This window comes from Echeneis naucrates, chromosome 13 (genome assembly GCF_900963305.1).
Source record: "Echeneis naucrates chromosome 13, fEcheNa1.1, whole genome shotgun sequence".
Taxonomy (NCBI): Eukaryota; Metazoa; Chordata; class Actinopteri; order Carangiformes; family Echeneidae; genus Echeneis; species Echeneis naucrates.
The window spans coordinates 6,884,151-6,899,704 of NC_042523.1; the positions used below are offsets into that span (position 1 = coordinate 6,884,151).

Below are 15,554 nucleotides of genomic sequence, written 5' to 3' on the forward strand. Positions count from 1 at the left end.
GCTTCACTCGATGCTTCAACAGGAATCCTCATGAAATATTGAGCAATGAATGAAACTGGAAGCACCAGTCTCCCTCCAATCTGAACGCTCCAGTGACCCTGACTTCTCTGTGTGGCCCAGCACAGCTCACAGGAGATCATCCGGTGTTGTGAAGGTGGAAAAGTGTAGCAAAGAGGTGTGTGCTGCCTCTGAAAGGCTGTGAAAGCAGAACTTGGCACAGAAGCGACACAGGTGCCAGAAAACCACCTTAGTGTGACACGCGAGTGTGGCCATTTCCAACCAACCATTCCATCAACGTCCTTTGTGTCAAATTAGTGTCATCACCCAGCTACCGTCGTTGGATAACTGAGGCCCGGGTGGCTGTGGGTGCTGCACACATGGTGTTCACGCTCTTATCTTACATTATGTAATCAGACTCAGGCCTTGTGGATGAATGTGGTCACTCATGTCCACTCATTCAGATCACACTTCCTTGTCTTGGCCTTTAAATGTGAAAAACATTTACCAGCAGGAAAAGGGAGGGGGAAAAAAGAAAAGAGGATAATCTTTGTTGCAGACACTGATAAACAAACATGAGATCCAGGTGAATTATGGTGTGCAACCTAGAGTCTTACCCAATAACACACACACACACACACAGACACACACTAGAAGTAGGTGATCCTGCCTTTTTCAGCACAGCCTGCAACCGCTCTGTTAGATTTGTTTGACCCAAAAGGAGGCAATAATAAAATAACAGCACCCATACAAACAGCTGACATAACAGGATGGTCCGCAGTTTGTCCGCCAGATGCAGCAAGAAATCCAGCGATCCCACAAAAACAAGCGTGTGACAAAAGGTGAGTCCTTACCGTTCAGATTCAGGTGATCCGCCGGAGAGGAGCTGGACAAGGAGGAGGAGGAGGAGGAGGGACACGGTTCTAGTCCTGATGGAGAGGACACAGTCTGCAGCATCGCAGGAAAGCAGGGAGGAGAGGAGGCAGGAGAGGAGACTCAACGCCCATGTTACCGTGCGCTGACGTCGCCCCCTGCAGGACAAATCATGCATCACTCATTCCTGCGAGGCGATGACGTGCAGAGGAGATGAGGAAAAATCCAGATGTTCTTGACAGAGAAGACAAACGCGGGAGCAATAAATATCTGCAGTAGAGGGTGAAAACTTCCAGTGAAATGACATCCCTCTATTCTTCTAATAACATGACTGTTGTTGTTGCTATCACTGTTGTCAGGTTATGCACAATTCACAACATTAAAAGAGACTTTTCATTTTCAGTCAATCCAAACTAACCTTTCGTAAGGAGGGTTTTTTTTTTTTTGTTTGTTTTTTTGGGGTTTTTTTTCTCTCATGAAGTCACAATTCACTAACAAAGTCGTGGCGAGTTTAATTCAATTTTTGAGGAAAAAACTTAAATGAGCAAATCAGCACAAATACATAGAGAAGATTCTGTGTAGGTACTCAGCAGTCAGAGACAGAGATCAGTTTTTACTCTCAGCATGTTTTATTTACAGCAGGAACTATACGAAACTGCAACCAGTATCAAAGCAACGCTGCTCTGGTAGTTTTTTTCTTTTTTTAAAAACAACTCAGCAGCTCAATTCCTGCTTTAAATACTTTAGCTCAGCATGCGATTGATCAAAAAACAAGTGCACTAAAAAGTTGGAACTATTTGTGGTTTTGCTGGCCCTGGATGAAGCTTGACACAAGTTTTCATGTAACTGCAGCACCAAAAGACAAAGGCAGCGTCAGTGAAACTGTGCGACTCAAAAGAAGGATGATGTTCACATGATGAATAATTCTTCTTTTCGAACAAATACTTTCCATCATATTACCACTAACAGCTCCAATACTGTTGGCACAGTTTATATCAGTGTATTTACCTCACATGATTTTACAGATCAAAGCTGTCGGGTGAACTGGCTACAAAAAGGCAAAAGCTGCAATGTGAGCGGGCAAAAGGAAAACTGTATTTACAAAAACAAAAACAAAGTAGAAGGTGGAAATTAGCAAGCCACGTGATTTTCTCATAAAGAACAAATCTTGCATGTTCTAATTTTGAAGTAGTGCATGGAAAATCTAAATCAATGCAGCTCAACCTGATATGACAATGCTCCTACAGCAACTGAAAATGAAACAGAGTTTATTTACATAGCCACTAATATTTAAAAGTTGGGAGTTCAACTGTTTAGTAAAACAGAAAGCATCTCTGTCAACGAACAGATTCATTGTTTCAATACATAACCCAATTATATGGAGAACAATTTCGCTTCAGGTGACATCGGCCACCTCCCTCCGCGTGACCAGAATAGATAGCAATCAGTTTTCATAATGCACTTCCAGCCTTTAGTGAACACACATGCCTCGATGTGTTGCTTTCAGATTTTAGCTGCCCCGGGAACCAGCGCACACTCACAATCGGCTCCCATCGCCATAATCAGCGAAGAACTGACAGAGGCATTTTCAGATATATTACTGCTTGAGGTACATTGTTACTGTTGGTGCAATAAGTTCTTGGCTTTTCAAAATGAAAGTGAGCCCAACAGTAGCGAGTGAGTCTGGTGTTTGGCTTCACCACCTGACTGTGCTTCACCCCGTACACATGTGTGAATGCTAAACGGCAAAAATTTTAAAATTCTCTCACGTTTTATAAATATAGGCTTTTAAAATTCCAAAGTTTACATTATATACAGAAAATACAGAATATATATTCCACAACTACCGCTGGTTGTGGAGAAACACCCCTAACAGTTTAACATTCATTTGGGATATAGGCCCTTGCAATACATCCTCTGAAGTATCTTGAAAATTCGATTCACATTAGCAGCTTTCTTTTTTCCGTCTTTGGCTGTAAAAAAGTGCATTTTCCCTGTTGAAGACAATGCTGGTGTATGTGAAGCATCGCTGGTGAATGCTTATCATGAAGATACCCTTATTTATAATGCTATACTGTGTTTCTTTGAATAATGTGAGCCATGTACTCAATGTATAAAATAAATCTTTCCTCAGTAACAGTTTCCACCTTACGACTGTGTGGCGTTTGAAAAAGGCCACTCAAGATACAGTTTAATTCTCCGCTTGGTTGAATGATTCCTATTTGCAGATTTCCTAATGAGCGCAATTAATTAAAAGTGTGAAATAAAAGAATATGGATTCAAAAAATAATATTTCATGGGATTTGGACACAGTAGCCGGCACCGTGCCTACTAATGCAGCAAGACGAGTGACAAACATTTACCAGGAAATCTGCCAAACACAGGCGAATCTGCCAGACATGAGCCTTGTTCCATGAAACAGCTTTAGTAATTCAGCTGGGTCTTTCCTGTAGACAGCCAGACTTAAAAATGTTGAGCAATTTCAAGTTAAGAGAGCAGTAACAAATGTTTAACTTCCAAATAGTTCCACTTCAGATCGATGTACGTCTTGTCTGTACCCTTAAAAAATGGTTAGACCTCCACAGCTTTGTTTGGGTGAAACTGTATCAAATAATAAATCAAAAAATTTAAAAAATAATAATAATTAAGATTTGGTCTAGAAACTAATGTTCCCTAAAAACCAAAATTTTGGTTTCCTTACACATGCCGATTCATATTATCCTTTTTTTTGTGTCTTTTACCAAATTTGACAATACATTGGACAATAATTGTGAAACAACTCAATGATCTGAATGAAAGGATCAATGAGTCTCCATATGTCCTGGCTTTGCTATGCTTTCAACAGGCCAATGTTTGGAACCAGACTGGAAAAGTGAACCTCCTATTTCCTCAGGGATCTTCCTCATCGTTGTCGCCGTTGGCGTTTTGCGTGTCGTGGAGGAAAGCCTCCTTCTCTGTCCCCATGGGCTCTCCTTTGATCACGCAGGGTGGATTGTAGGCGTCTGACCTGGTCAACGCCGCCTCTGTGCTGTTTCGGATGCCATAGCTAAAGTAGATAACGAAACCTACGGGTGGTGGGGAAACAATAATAAACCAAGGTGATCTCATGTAAACAACATAGTAACATCAAATTTCATTGGGCAAAAATCCAAAGTACCTAAGGCCATCCAGATGCTGAAGCGCAGCCAGGTTCCTCTGTCGAGCTGCATCATCAGGTACACATTGACAAACATACTGATGATGGGGAGAATGGGCAGCAGTGGAACCTGTGAGGAGAGCACGAGAATGCATTTAGTCAGCCATTTTTATTTGGTTGAAGCCAATGAGCATGAGCATTTTTTCCAAAAATTGTCAAAAGCCTGATATACATTTAAGATTATTTCACATATTCCCGGAAGCTTTTAGGTTCTATTAATTTCATGACTTTGCGTCTTGATGCCATTGAGAAACAAGCCATTGGAGTGTTCACTATGAAAGTATATCAAATTCAGGAAAGTCTCAGGTTCGAGCTGTTTGATTTCAATATTGATTTGAGCTGAACCAAACTGAAAACTAAAAAAAAACTTCTTTTTTTTTTTTAAACGCACTCTACCTTGAAGGCAAGCTTTGTCTTGCTTTGTGGCTGTCTCCACACAATGAAGGTGAGAATCAGACAGCTCAACATGATAACAGTCAGGGTAGCCACTGACCAGGATGCCAGCCCTCCCTGAACAGCTATAACACTGAAGACACACACCAGAACACCTGAAAGCAAAAAAATGAAATCACAGGCAGAACATCAGAGGATTTACTGTTTCAGTGACCAGGTGCTTTATACTGTATCATCCAGTTGTTTTCTGGGCCGTGTCTCTCACCGAGTATGCTGGTGCAAATGTTGACAGCGAAGCCAGAGAGGACGGAGGGCTCTGTGTTGGAGGGGCAGAGGAGATTCTTGATGGTGAAATGGTCCTCTGGCTGTGGGAGGATGTCAGTGTTGCCCTCGCTTAAGGACTCTGTCATTTCAGCTTCGTCTTGAGTGTTGGCCATCTCATACGCCATGTTGGGCTGTTCAGGTTGGTACCTTCGGATGGCAAAACGGAATAACAGTCAAAACCTGAACTCCCGGCACTGATGTTTCATGTAACTATGCTGCAAATGTTTTATGTGATTCATCACTGGAATCTCCTGAAATGCACATGGTAGAAAATAATGGTTTATAGTTTGGGTCGATACATTTTTGTAATTTTAGTGTGATATTGCCAACAAGTTGGATCAGTCATCTTGTAACAAAACTGAAACCCATTTAGACAACTTGGTCTGAATGGCCTCTGGCAGGGGATTTAGCTCTGAGGATGAGTATAGTTTTGTTCAGCCTGGTAATTCTCCAGTGGCCTGTCAAGCATAGGATGGGTATACAAACTGAGATACGAGGACTACCTGAGGACGAGCACGCAGGCGGCAACCAGAGTATAGGCCAGCAAAGTGCCAATGGACATGAGGTCGACCAGGTCTTTCAAGTCAAACAGGAATGCCATCAAGGCTGCAAAACACACAAGGAAAAAAAAAAAATACAGATCAGCAAGACAATAAGACTTTTCCAAATTAATCCAGCAGTTAAAATTTAAGTAGGTACATTCTTCACAATATAATGCTGATCATTTTATTTTCAGGTTTTTTATTTTTAGAAAATAAGCAATTTTAAAATAGCTGTTTCTTTACTATTCCACACCTTCCTCCTCCCACAAGGGGGCACTGTTGCCTTTGGCCTCATCTCTGCTACCTACCAGACAAGAGCCCTGCCACCAAGGTGGAGATGATGGGTGTCTTCCTCTCACTGACATGTGCCAGAAACGAGAAGAGCAGGCCGTCGCGAGCCATAGCATAGATAATGCGTGGGAGCGGAAACATGGAGCCAAGGAGACTAAGCCCAGGATGAAGAAAGGAGGAGGAGGAGGAGGAGGAGGCAGAAAATTATAACTCAAAAAAAAAAAAAAGGTCCCTGAACTCCGGTTTCTCACACAGGACCTCAACTGCAGCTGTCTGACGTCCTGATCAACAACACAGCGTTTGCCTTTTTACCTAAAAAAATAATACATCTTTTGTCTTTTTGCAATGTGACCGCGTTTTGCGCTTGTGTTGAGGCCATGTGCGCCAAGAGGGTTGTCAGGTTCAACCTAGAACCCAACACACATTAGTAGGTTTAGATAGTGACCTCACCTGCCACAACGCCTGATGTTAACGTTGCTGTTATAGGGGCTTTTGTGCGCTGGCTGATTTTTGCCAAGGATTTGAAGAGAAGGCCATCCTCTGCCATGGCCCAGATCACTCTGGGCATTGGGAACATGGAGCCTAGTAAACTAGTAGGGAAGAGAGAGAAAAAGCATGCCATGCAAGGGAACGCACACAGTTAGAACGGTGAACAGAATTAAATATACAAAGCAAAAAAAACAAAAACACAGCAATTGATTTTTATATGTACAATATATACACTGCACAGCCAATAAAAGTGGAATTATTAGATTCACTCTCTCAGTTATAAAAGCAGTCACTAATGTTGTGCTGTGCATTCATCAGCACACTAATTCCTTCTGATGGTCTCAGATGGGGATGAGGTCAGAGATCTCTGAAGATCAAGTTCTTCTACACTGACTGTTAAATAGATAATAATGCTTTGTGTCATGTTGAAAAAGTAAAAGGACCCTAAATCAGCCCTGTAAAATTTACCACAAAGCTGGAAGCAAACGACTGCATAAAATATTGTTTCCAAAAGGCAAAAAACAACGGCGTCTACGTAGCCCTAACCAAAACATCCTCTGAAGCAAAGTAAATGATCTTATTATTCTGTAATTATTCTTCATTTATTTTTGTTACAGTATGTAAAGCAACTAAAAGTTGTCCTGAAAACATGAAAAGGTAAGCAGCTGAATTAATTGTTTTAATGTGCGGTTACCCAGTTTACTCACATGCATAAGAACCATGTAGGCCATGAGCTAATCACCTACAGTCACATACATTATACATAAATAATAATAAATAATAAACTAAATTTCTATATAGTATGTGTACGTATGTACATGCCTGTTGGCATATGCTGTATTTGCATGATAATACGCATGCACTTGCAAGTGTTTAGCGCTGGTATATACATTCTGAGTGGTGGAGATGAAGTATTCAGTGCTGGCCTAGACGGTTTCTTATCCACGTGTATGCAGGTGATACGGTGACCTGCACACACTCCATAGGCTGTCCTACAGCAGTGCATCTAAAAACACCGCAATACAGGAGCAAGAGAAGATGACTGCAAGCAGGACTGAATGAATGTAAGCAACGGAAGTTTCAAACTGCTTTTTTGCAAATATTTTGTGTTTAAGGAAGGGACTGTGTATTTTTTTGTCATGAATTCACTCAGTTTTGCCGAGTAAATACAAACAAGGTGTAAAAAGAAACTCCACGGGGCGCCTTTAAGTAAAAGCAGTTAATAACATCAATTGTGCTGCACTTCCATGACTAACTATGTGTTTCTACTTCAAAGAAAATGCAAGCAAAAGTCACTCGCAGCAGAGCATCTGCCCCCCACAAAAACCTGTGAAGGGTTTTGCCTCCTACTTCTAATATTAAAACAAAATTAAAGAGAAGAGAATGCGCAAAAAATATGTACTCTCGGTGTACTGGACATGAATTATTCACTCCAAAACATGCATGCAGAATAATTATACCGTCCTCTACAACTTCTCGTGCTGAGAGGCGGCAGAAGAGCCTCTTACCTGGTCGACAAGGCACATAAAGAGCCAACTGCCACAGCATAAGTGGCTCCCTCCCAGCCCACATACTTAAAGGCCACAGGCAGAGGGCTGTTCTTGTCCAGCATGTAGTAAGGCATCATCACAGTGAGGGCCGCGGACACGCCGAAATATGCCACAAAACAGATGAGGAGTGACGCCACAATCCCAACAGGGATGGCTCTCTGGGGATTCTTCACCTCCTCTCCTGAGGAGAAAAAACATAAATGTCAGCGGATAGGACTCATTTGTGCTGGCTACCAGTTCAGCGTGTTTGCTCTCACCTGTAGTGGCAATGCAGTCAAATCCAACAAAGGCGTAAAAACAGGTGGCGGCCCCAGAGAGGACTCCAGAAAAACCAAATGGCATGAAACCGCCTTCGCCAAGAGTTTCTTTCGATAGCAACAAATCAGACGCACTGAAAGAGAAGGTGAGAACAAAATTTTGAATTGTTTTGAAACTCTATCGAATCATTAGGAATCATCATTTTGGGAACAAGCTATTCATTTAACCCACTTGAAGCTAGCGTTGGTGGTGACATTGAGGATTTCTTCGGGGTTAATGCTCCAGTTTTTTAGGTTTCCTTTGACCAAGCCAGAGATGATCACAAAGAGCAACACCAGCACATTGATGCAGGTGAATATTTTATTTACTAAGGCTGACTCCTTCACTCCAAACACCAGCAGCCCTGCAAGCAGTCACGAAAGAGAATGTGATTTAATGTGCCTGTAATTTCAAATACAAAGAAACAAACGCAAGCCAGACATCCGAATTTCCCCTGACCTGTCAGAGTGAGTATGATGACGACAGCAAATATGTCTGGATATTCTGCCAGGACACCCGGGGCGTTCATGGTCATGTATTGTCTGCAAAAGCCTTCAATGTGCCTCCCAATCAGCTCATCAAAGGTTGCGCTCCACGCTCTGGCTACACTTGAAGTTCCTGCGGAGGAGAGCATTTCTGTAAACTGGGCAGTATCTGGCACAGCAGCTAACTCCTTCCCTTCCTTATTTGAAGCGGCTCACCGATGACATAAGAGAGGATGAGGTTCCAGCCGGTGATGAAGGCCCACAGTTCTCCAACCGTCACATAGCTGTAGAGGTATGCCGAGCCAGTTTTGGGGACGCGGGCTCCAAACTCCGCGTAGCACAGGCCGGCCAGGACGGATGCAAGGGCGGCGATGAGGAAGGAGAGGACAATGGCGGGTCCAGAGCTGCTTCGGGCGACGGCGCCGGCGAGCACATAGACACCGGCACCCAGCGTGCTGCCAACACCCAGGGCGACCAAGTCAAACGTGTTGAGGCATCGGCACAAGCGCGACTCTTCTGTGTTACAGTCCACAACTTTCACCCGCAGGAGCTGCTTGCCGATGCCTTTTAACGTTGCCACAATCATCCTGGCTGGGGCGCTGAACAGAAAGCTCTACAGTGAATAGTTTTCACCTGTTAACGCAACAAGACAGGAATGTTTGTAAGGCGTTCACTTCGCAAAACAAAACAAAACAAAACAAAAAAAAAAAACAAAACATGGTGCTGCTTCAGTTATTTATAACTTCTAATTGATATTTGAGTTGATGTTCTGATGTGCTGATAAATATCAATAAAGCAACAACAAAGTGGCGATGTGACAAATGTGACATTTCCTTGGTCTAAGTTTTATACAAGGTACCCGAACTGGTGCATCGTGGGTTGCCAAGTTATTCCACAACCTGAGCCACTGGCACTACAGAGGCACTCCCAATTCCTTTTTAGTCCTCAAGCTTCCTATCCAGAGACATAAGACGTGGTAACATGAGCCTTCGCGTGCTGGGCCCATTGTAATGCACAAGCTTACTGGCCCTCACTCACCCATGTGAAAGATACAAAGTAATTTACTGAAAAAGTGTCAGGCTGGCATTAACATAAGCCACAGATTACACTGCAAGCTGCAACAGGACACGTGGACCAGTCTGAGAGCTTTATAAAAAAAGAAGAAGAAAAAAAAAAAAGGAGTCTTGTTAAGGATGACAACAGAATGCAAAGGCATCGTGTAAAAAATGTGGGTGAGATGACATTCGAGACATTATGGAATCCAAATACAGTGGAATCATTGTCATATTCATAAAAAAGGAGGAATTTTCTGAACTTCTAATGCGAATGCAACATTGAGTATTTACAAAGAGATGTCACCAGGGAAGTGCTCTAATAGCTGTGCCTAATTGTTAGGCCATAAGATTACCGGTAGATCCGGTGCATATTAATAGCTCAAAGAGAATACCGCATTCCGTTCGATACAACTGGAGCGCATTAGTCCCGCCGGACATACATCTGAAAAAAATCATTTTAGTTTATTTAACTCAAACTACCAGCCACACACTGCACGTTAAAATTTGCAGATGTCAGGTGCTGTGGAGTGTTTTACATCGGAGGTGGTGTTGAGCAGTGTGACATTCACTGGAACAGAATTTGTAAACAAGTTCTACTTGTAAAGTACTGCGGGTTCACACCAGAGATCTCCCGATTGGACATCAAGCCTACTGTGAGGTGTAATTTTGCAATAACATATTGTTCTCTTACTCACAATCATCTGTTATTGTTTGTTTTAGTTTAGAATGAAATATTCCCCAGGAGCAATTTCCCCTTTTTTTTTTTCCAGATAAAGGCACACCTGTTACACTTTGTAGCTCACTATATGTATTGGGGGGAAAAAAAATAAAAAATAAAGTGCAAAATGCCACAAAGAAGCCACTCATTTCACTCACAACAGCAGTATCTATTAAATCAATGACATTGTGCTCATAATTGTTGCTGTGCTAGATCCAATTTCAAAGCTTCTTCCCCAACAGCACAGGCAAGATATAGATCAGCCCGGCAATACAAACGAGTACTCACTTTCACAACACAAAGCGGGGTCTTCTGTCTTCACTGATGAACTCAGTTACTCTACTTTTTATTTTATTGATCCAAATCTCAAACCAATTTCTCCGGGTCTAAAGCTGCGGTCTGGCGAGAAAGATCATACACACTCCAACTGCTGCATGTGACGCAGACGCCTCTTAGTGTACAACTCATACAGGTGTTCGGCTCACAAATAGAACAGTGACACATCACATGGCCTCAGGACTTAGACCCTCACGGCAGCTGTGACGACAGCCATATTCCATTTCGTGAGCACAAAAGGGCTCGGAAATTGTGGCTCGACTATGTGCTTTTGTAGCAGAACTGCAGCCACTTTACTTGAAGTTAGGTTGTCATTTGGATATATAATCAAATGAGACACATGAAGGCAAATTTTCTACAGCAAACACAATGAGATTCAGTGAATATTTCAGACACGGCTGTGGTTTGTGTGCTGGCTGTCCAGGTTATTACAGCCCGGAAAGCTGTTCCCAGACATCTCCCTGCCTCAATCAAAGTTTGATTAGTCAAACTTATAGAAACCAAAACAACTGTTGTGAATGAATCTATCTTGGAAGCTGAGAGCAAAAACCAGCATCTGTAAGCATTTGTCACTTGTCAAAAATGTCAACAAAAGCAGCGAGTGGAAAAAAAAAAAGGTCGTAAAACATTGCACAAGAGCATTTATCATTTATCACAGCCTGGGCAAAAAAGGGCGAGAACAGCCAGAGGTTCAGGACTCACTGCAAATACTTTGTAGCATGCCCATGACGTGACACTAGCCCCTGAGCTAAAAAAAGGAGGGTGGGCAGAAAAGGGCCCTGCCCTCTTCTCAGCCAATCACCGAGCTCACCATCTGCTCATGACACACACACAGGCATGAGGGTGAATTTGGAACAGCAGGCAGTCACATGTTCTTCACTATTTGTCCGTTGATGAAATAGTTTTACTCCCTCAAATGCCTTTCAAGTTGGCTGTGACATTGTTTATTTACTGTGACACACAAGGAAGCAACAGTCACATCAAGACCGTCAACAGAAGTCAGAAATAATACATGGAAGACACAACTGAGGTCAAATTTTAAATTCAGTTTGACCTCAATGCACAGAGAAACTTTGTGCTTGTGTTTGTGAAGCATTTGTGTGGCTTTTACATGACACTTTGAAAATATACAGCGTTCACTCAGTGTAGCACTGATGTCCGTGTTGGCTGAATTCCAATGATGCCACATACAACAAACACCCAGACACCTGCAGAAGCAGCTGTATCTGGAAAAACACATTATCTAAAGACTTGAGTCTGCGACTTGACATTTTTTGAGCATGAATTCGAGGAACGTTGACTCATCTTCGATTACAATTTTTCCCGTATGAATTTGAAAGGCGATTGCGATGGCACATGGCCAAATTGGAGACCTGCCGCCTCCCCACTTGGCATGCGAGGGGTATTTACCGGCACTTCAAAAAGCCCACCTGCCCTTGTGGTGTAACCGCGGATGGAGCAAACAAAGTCCCATGTGAGGGCGATCATTAAACAGACAGCTTACACAAGTCAAACAAACTTTCCCTTCTGGGGATGCAGGCCCCCCAGAGCCACCTCGAGGGCCACGCTGACCTTGTAAAAATCAAAGCCACCAAGGACAAAACTAATCAACAGCATCCATTGGAAAAGATACAACAGCTTCACCATTTCCCAACTTTTACTGTCATGTTCATACCTTCACATGCAGAAGCCTCAAAGTCACGCTTTAAAAGCTCAGTAGTTTATTGCCCTTGTGGAGGGAAGAAGGGAAAAAGTTATGACTGATGAATCATTTAAACTTCCAAACTTAAGCAATTCTCAGTTTTGTGTACATGAAACACAGAGATTCATGTCCACGGAGGCCCCGCATGTATTTTGCCCATTACTGGATGCCACCACATGCTGTGCATAGCTATGTATTACATAAAAGATTGAGACCGCAATGGAGTCCAACTAAAGCCGCATTCTGCCTTTCTTTTTCAATGAAAATGACATTTAAAGATGTTAATCCTAATGCCGATCCGACGATTGCTAACGTACAGTGTGTAGAATCTACAGCACTTCTCACACGCAGGCAGAGCAGCCAATAATAGTATTGTGTGTGATGTACACTGTGAGATGTTGACACCCTGGTTTAAAGCCAGGTGCTGTGTCAAAAACAGTCCCCCCCCCAATCCGGTTGTCCGAGCTCCACTGGCATGTCCTTGCTTGCTCCTCAGAGGCAGTGTTTACATTCAGTGCCAGGCTCATGGTTCAGGGATTTTAGATGACGTTATGAATGTCAGAATGACACTAAAGAAAGCACTGACCCCCACAAGATCTCTAAATGGCATTTCAGTAACTATGCATTTACATATGATCAGCTATAATGCTTCGGTGTGTTTATAGTTATGGCGTCCCTGAATTGCAGGATCAGTCTCTGGCATCTGCAGTATTGCTACGAAAAAAAGAGAAAAAAAAAACAAAACAAAAAACTTCACATATAGCACGTGGTAAGACTGCTGATTAATAATAATAATAAAAAAAAAGGACTTCTTTGAAATCATTTGCATACGATTTGAGAAAATTGTGTGATCGGCTGACATGCTGTAAACTTCTAATTTCTAAAACTTTTCTGCAGAAATAACTGTTGAACCCAGCTGAAAGCCAATGAACAATGACCACTACTTCAAATGAATCCACTTTTGTTTTTTCACTTTTTTTTTTTTTTGCTACATTAATCACAGACATTCAGCTATTTTAAACAGACGTCTGACACCAATGCAAATATTCTTCAACAGCCAGTCAGACTCTCTGACGGAATGGCATCACACTGGGGATCAACATACAGGGAAGAGTTTCCACACACAGTCAGCATTAGCCTTTAATGTTCGCCGTAGTCCTTTACAGACCTTTTGTCTGCTTGTTATTTCGTCAGGAAAGAGTGCAGCAGATATAAAATACACCCGAGCCCGGTGCGTCATTCAGGCCGGTGGATGAACTGACTGGATGCAGTAATGACCTTTCTGGGATCAAACCTGGGGTGTGAAATTTTACATCGGAGTCAATTATCAGCTCTGCGGCTATAAGGGGATTAGTGTGCAGTATGTTTTACTCTGCTCAGCTTCTAATGATAACACACTTTTCTCTGTCCATTTCTCTACGTTTCAGCAATTTCTGTGAATTTACATTAAAACTACTGGGGATCAAATCTCTTAAGAACAGAACAGAACTCCTCTCCTTTTGATTTTTAAATCTAATTTTGCCTACTTTTGTTGCTGTGCTTTATGTACATGGATTACAACACCGCCAAAGACATCAATCTGATAAAAGATTTCCTACTTGACTATTCCCTAAGTCATGTGACTCGAGTAATGGTGGATAAGAATGTTCAACAGGGGAAGTAACATGGGCAAAGTTGACACAGGGACCCAAGATATTTAGAAAAAATAAGCATTAACAATGCATAATTATAAAGAAGGCTTTACAACAATAATGGCAAATGCATAAATTACTTAAAGTTCAGGAAACATGATTTTGGATATGGTTTTCCTACTATTGCTAAAAATAGCCATTATTTTAAATCTAATCAAACCTGCACGTCATTCGGTTCCATAGTAGAAGCGAGATAACCATGTATAAGAAGCATTAGCAAATTTTCACACAAAATATACGATTTTATGCCGAAGAGACTAAAATGGCACCGAATGCTAAGAATGACCTGTTTCACTGACTGAGAATTCTGAGGCCTCAAATTAACTTCTACAAAAACAAAAAACAAAGAAAAGTGAAATATACACAATGACACTATGCCACATATTATACAGCATGTCTATCCTGTAGGATCCCACATCTCTTAGACCGGAAGGGATCATATTTCCTGGCTCCTGGCGTGAAAAATGTCCCTTTACCTGTGTAAACTGCATGACATTTTGAATTAATATGAAACGAACTTGGCCCTTCTCAGTGCACATATTCATAAGGTAGATCTGATCATATTTATTTGATTTCTTTTGAAACCAGATTAATGATCAACTAATTCAAAACACAGGTTTTGTTAACAGATGATTTGAAAGACACACACAGACAAACTGCGAGAGCTGTATTGGCCTAGATGAGTGGAAAACTGAGCTAAAACCTGATTTTACTGAAAACAACCTGAGAAGAAGCAGCGTTAGGACAGAAGTCTGAGCTAAATCGTCATCATCTGCACGTTTGTTTAAGCCCATTAAACTCAAAAAGCCCTTCCCGTGTTCAGATCGTAGGACTACAGCAGTTTGACTGATTTGCAGCGAAGGTTCATGTGAGTTCAGCCGCACTGAGCTATAAAAGGTAATGTTTCCTCTCCTGCTCCCACTTGGTGGCCCCCACTTTTTTTTGTGTGTGTGTAATCTGCCAACATCCAAACAGTGATACTGAAAATGCTCCTTTTTTCCTCCCACTGATCGGCCACAGAGGACAGCGGCGTCCGGTTGCATCAGCCGGATTCATCCTGCTTCCTTCGGACCATGTGCGCCGTGTGCACCACGTTGTCGCGCCCTTCATTTTCCCTTTATTTCAATCACTACTATTACCGCTGTTTCTTTATTCTCTCCCACTTTCTCCTCTCTGACAAACACCCGAAACCCCCCCCACCCACAAAAAAAAAAAATACAATGTAACAAGATTGCCCAGGATCGACTTCGATTTCAAATTAAAAGCATCGCTGTTAAACTTTTAGACGCCTTACCTTGATTCTCTCCGATAGCGCGGCTAAAAAAAAAAACACACACACACAAAAAAAAAGGGGGGGGAGGAGGAGAAGTTGCAGCTGCAGTCTGTCTGTGTATTTGAGCTGTTTCAGCTGTAAACAATGACCACATGAGACGCCTCCATCTGACGATTCTTTGAGTAAGTTTAGGAACGAGGTATAACCCTGCGGTTTGGGCGAGACTCCACCCTTACTATAAAAAAAAAAATAAAAAAAAAATATCAGGTTACAAATGTTTCCTGTAAGACCCAGCAGAAACCTTCAGGTGTCGCTCTTTACAAGCAAATGCCCCCCCCACTC

The 15,554-nt window shown here is 42.2% G+C and overlaps 1 protein-coding gene across 2 annotated transcripts; it reads right to left on the reverse strand.

The window, feature by feature from the left end:
• Positions 1–1,455: 1,455 nt before the first annotated feature.
• On the reverse strand, positions 1,456–15,401 carry LOC115053033 (high affinity cationic amino acid transporter 1-like). Of its 2 annotated transcripts, none has more exons than XM_029517588.1 (12): positions 15,234–15,401; positions 8,654–9,070; positions 8,412–8,570; positions 8,145–8,316; positions 7,913–8,046; positions 7,614–7,836; positions 6,067–6,206; positions 5,287–5,389; positions 4,725–4,930; positions 4,463–4,614; positions 4,028–4,136; positions 1,456–3,935 (listed from the first exon to the last, which is right to left on the reverse strand). In XM_029517588.1, the coding sequence occupies exons 2-12, from the start codon at positions 9,021–9,023 to the stop codon at positions 3,760–3,762; spliced, it is 1,944 nt and encodes a 647-aa protein (XP_029373448.1). In that variant the 5' UTR covers positions 9,024–9,070; positions 15,234–15,401; the 3' UTR covers positions 1,456–3,759. The 2 variants fall into 2 exon arrangements, with proteins under 2 accessions (XP_029373448.1, XP_029373451.1); XM_029517591.1 differs by lacking the exon at positions 15,234–15,401 and adding an exon at positions 10,499–10,749.
• Between the last annotated feature and the right edge of the window lie 153 nt (positions 15,402–15,554).